Below are 3,293 nucleotides of genomic sequence, written 5' to 3'. Positions count from 1 at the left end.
ATTTAAACATTTAACCGTTGCAAAAAAAACTATTGCGATTATTTCGTGACCTTCTATAGGGAATTTTAAAGTAGAATCCGAATTTCAACAATTTAAAAGTTGATTTTGCTGTTTTTTTCGAGTTTTTCAAAAAGGAACCGAACGGGGACCCAACGGGGTCTTTACGGGTACTTTGTAGAGGCTCCATTCGGTTCCTTCGGTCCACCAGGAATCGTGCAAGACAAGAACTTAATTTCTTTTCATTGTGTTAATAAAAATAAAAATGTATTTATTTATATTATTTATATATTTATTTATCGCCCAAAAAGAATTTGAAATATATTATTGGTGATTCTACAATATTTACTAGACGTATGCATTGTTCAATTTTTCTTTTATTGCTAAAGTTTTTAAATATATGGAAACTTACATTAAAATAAGTTGCAAACAAGATATATTTAGTGAATTTTTTAGATTTCAGAACATTAACTGAAACATAAACCGTCTCTATCCAACACTTTTTGTAGAATCTATTCAAGACGCTGAACAAAAAATACGATTATTGAATTTAAAAAATCGTCAACAAAGTTGCCTTTATACGGGAGATTCCGAGTATATACCTATTATGAGAAGGCGAAATAGATTGAAAATAAATATAGGCAAAAGGAGGACGCCTCGACTCAAGGTGTAATGTTAAATGTGCAAAAACTAAATACTGAAGTATTTTTGAAGGCTTGATAGTCAATCGATTTTTCAGTCATTAAAAATTTATTTCTAAGTGAATACCATACATGTCAATTTTAAAATTATGAATAATTTTTGATACAGTTTAAATTTTACAAAATGCGAATTTTCTTTTTTCAGTAAATTAAAAAATTTATTAAAGTTATCAAGTTTTCGCATAACTTAAAATGTTACAATTTAAAGCTATTTCTAGAATTTTACTGGTCTTGAAAACGGGTTTTTTGCAACATCAAAGACTGAAAAATTACAATATAATATATATTTTCAGTAGGATTATACTAAATGAAATAAATTTTCTTTTCTAAAACTAGTTTTTGTTTATTACTATTATGATATAGGAAAGTAGGGCATAGATCCGAAAAACTGGACAGGCCGTTGCCAGTTGACCCGATCAGGACCACGTCAAAACAAGGGAAAACTGGTGAGTGCCTTACCAGGCACTGACAGTAGAATGAATTTTTGTTGCAATGAATTTGTTGCATTTTGCTTGTAAGAATGAATTTTTGTTACTTAGAGCATTCGACATTTTTTCAATATATTGATACATTTTAGTGCATAATATACATAAGTGCAGAATAAATTGCAGTTCTTTCGATAAATTATTACTTGTATGTATTTTACTATTATTATGATTAACTATTATGTATAAACATTTTTAAATTCCATAAAAGGTTCCATGCTTTCTCTAATTTTCTATTATTCCATTCTAAATTCCTTCCTGAAGTTTCTTTCTACTGCAAAGAAAGACTACTGAAAATGGGATATAGTTGTATTTTTAATTGTAACATAATGAAAAGAAAGGTTACTGGAACTGGGATATGGTTGTATTTTCACTTTTCACATAGACAACAGAATAGCTACTGAAAATGGGATATGGTTATACTTTAACTACTTAAATAATGAACAGAAGAACCACAAAACACACTATATTGTAGAATGTTCTTTTCCTCTATTTTTCGGATTGAAAGTGAGTAATTAAAATGGGGTATGGTTGTATTATCACTGTTTACATCATGTATAATATTGGATAAGGGGTAATAGTATGTTCCTACCCAACTATACCTTTTTTAGATTTACTTTTAAAATAGGGTATTTTGGTATTTTCACTGTATACATAATAGATAATACTGGAAAAGGGGCAATAATGTGTTCCTACTGAACTCTACCTTTTTTTAGATTTATTTTCCATAACAAAACACACTATATCCTAAAATTCCCCTTTTCATCTATTCTTCGGGTTGAAAGGTTCTACTTGAAATGGGGTATGGTTTTATTTTCACTTTTAGCATAACGAAAATAAAGATTGCTAAAAATGGGATATGGTTGTATTTTTACTTTTTACACAATGAAAAGAAAGGTTACTGGAAATTGGGTATGGCTGTATTTTCACTTTTACATAATGAAAAGAAAAGTTACTAGAAATGGGATAATTAAAAGAAAGGCTACTGGAAAAGGGGCAACAGTTTTTTCCTACTGAGCGTTGTCTTTTTTTTAGGTAGCCTCTTTATTCGCCTAGAAATACATCAATTTACGACTTTTGAACAATACCTCGTTTCGAAACATCATTACTGCACTTTTCGTAACCAATATAAAATTTAAATTCTTTTTCCCTGAATCGTCATTGATTCTGAAATATTTCATACAAAATAAGTCAATAACTGACCGAGATAACCAAACAGTTAAAAAAATTTACCTGCATTTAAACTAAAATATTGAAACTATGGTAATTCATACAATAGTTATAGTAGAGCATGGAGAAAAAAGTATGAACTCTTCTTTTTGCTTCGCTTATACGACTAAAAATTAACTTTTTCACTCAAATTTATTTAAAAGACGTATTCTGCATAATTCAGAAGGAGAATATTCATTTATTTAAATCAGTGAATCTGCAGAGAGGACTTTGGTACACACTACATATTATACAAATTAATAATCATAAGTAAGTTAGAATATTTTAATTCCACATTCACATTAGGCAAAAACCCAAGTTTTTTTATTTGTTATATATTTTGAAACCCCAAGGGTATTTTTTGTAGCTAGAAATATAGATCTCGAAATAGCTCAAAATAAATAATCCATTAAAATTAATATATTTAACATTAAAACCCTTTTATATCATTTCTATTTTTCTTTCCATATGTTATTTTAAATTTTCAATTAAAAAATATACCAATATTCATGCAATAAATAATTTAAATAATTTTCAGTTATGGACTCCTAGGTGCCAGTGGATGTGGAAAAACTACGCTCTTATCATGTGTCGTTGGTGTGAAGAAATTAGATAGTGGAAAAATTTGGGTTCTTGGTGGAAAGCCAGGAACCGAGGCCTCAGGAGTTCCAGGACCTCGAGTTGGGTACATGCCCCAAGAAATTTCCTTGGTTCAGGAATTTACAGTCATAGATGCTCTTTACTACTTTGGTAGAATCAATGGCTTAAGGGATAATGAAATCGGTAAAATTAATTTAATCTTTCAATAATGATTTAAAAGATAAAGGGGCCGTTCAAGAACTACGCCACGCTATTTTAAAAACTTTTTCCACCACTTCTTTTATTCGTCGCTGACCACCCC

The 3,293-nt window shown here is 29.5% G+C and overlaps 2 protein-coding genes across 5 annotated transcripts in view; one reads left to right on the top strand and one right to left on the bottom strand.

Annotated features, from left to right (window-relative positions):
* LOC117168292 (nicotinamide/nicotinic acid mononucleotide adenylyltransferase 1) overlaps window positions 1-3,293 on the bottom strand; it is a 100,299-nt gene that overhangs the window by 28,346 nt on the left and 68,660 nt on the right. The gene's annotated exons all lie outside the window — the stretch shown is intronic.
* The window catches only part of LOC117168291 (ABC transporter G family member 23), a 63,767-nt gene that overhangs the window by 37,464 nt on the left and 23,010 nt on the right, over window positions 1-3,293 (top strand). For all 4 annotated transcript variants that reach the window (XM_033353818.1, XM_033353819.1, XM_033353816.1 and 1 more), the window contains one exon: window positions 2,931-3,175. In XM_033353818.1, coding sequence (XP_033209709.1) covers window positions 2,931-3,175 — 245 coding nt within the window. The remainder of the gene's footprint in view (window positions 1-2,930; window positions 3,176-3,293) is intronic.

The sequence above is a fragment of the Belonocnema kinseyi genome, chromosome 2 (genome assembly GCF_010883055.1).
Source record: "Belonocnema kinseyi isolate 2016_QV_RU_SX_M_011 chromosome 2, B_treatae_v1, whole genome shotgun sequence".
Lineage (NCBI taxonomy): Eukaryota > Metazoa > Arthropoda > Insecta > Hymenoptera > Cynipidae > Belonocnema > Belonocnema kinseyi.
The sequence above is the reverse complement of the archived record's forward strand: the minus strand, read 5'-3'. Positions and strand labels throughout refer to the sequence as shown.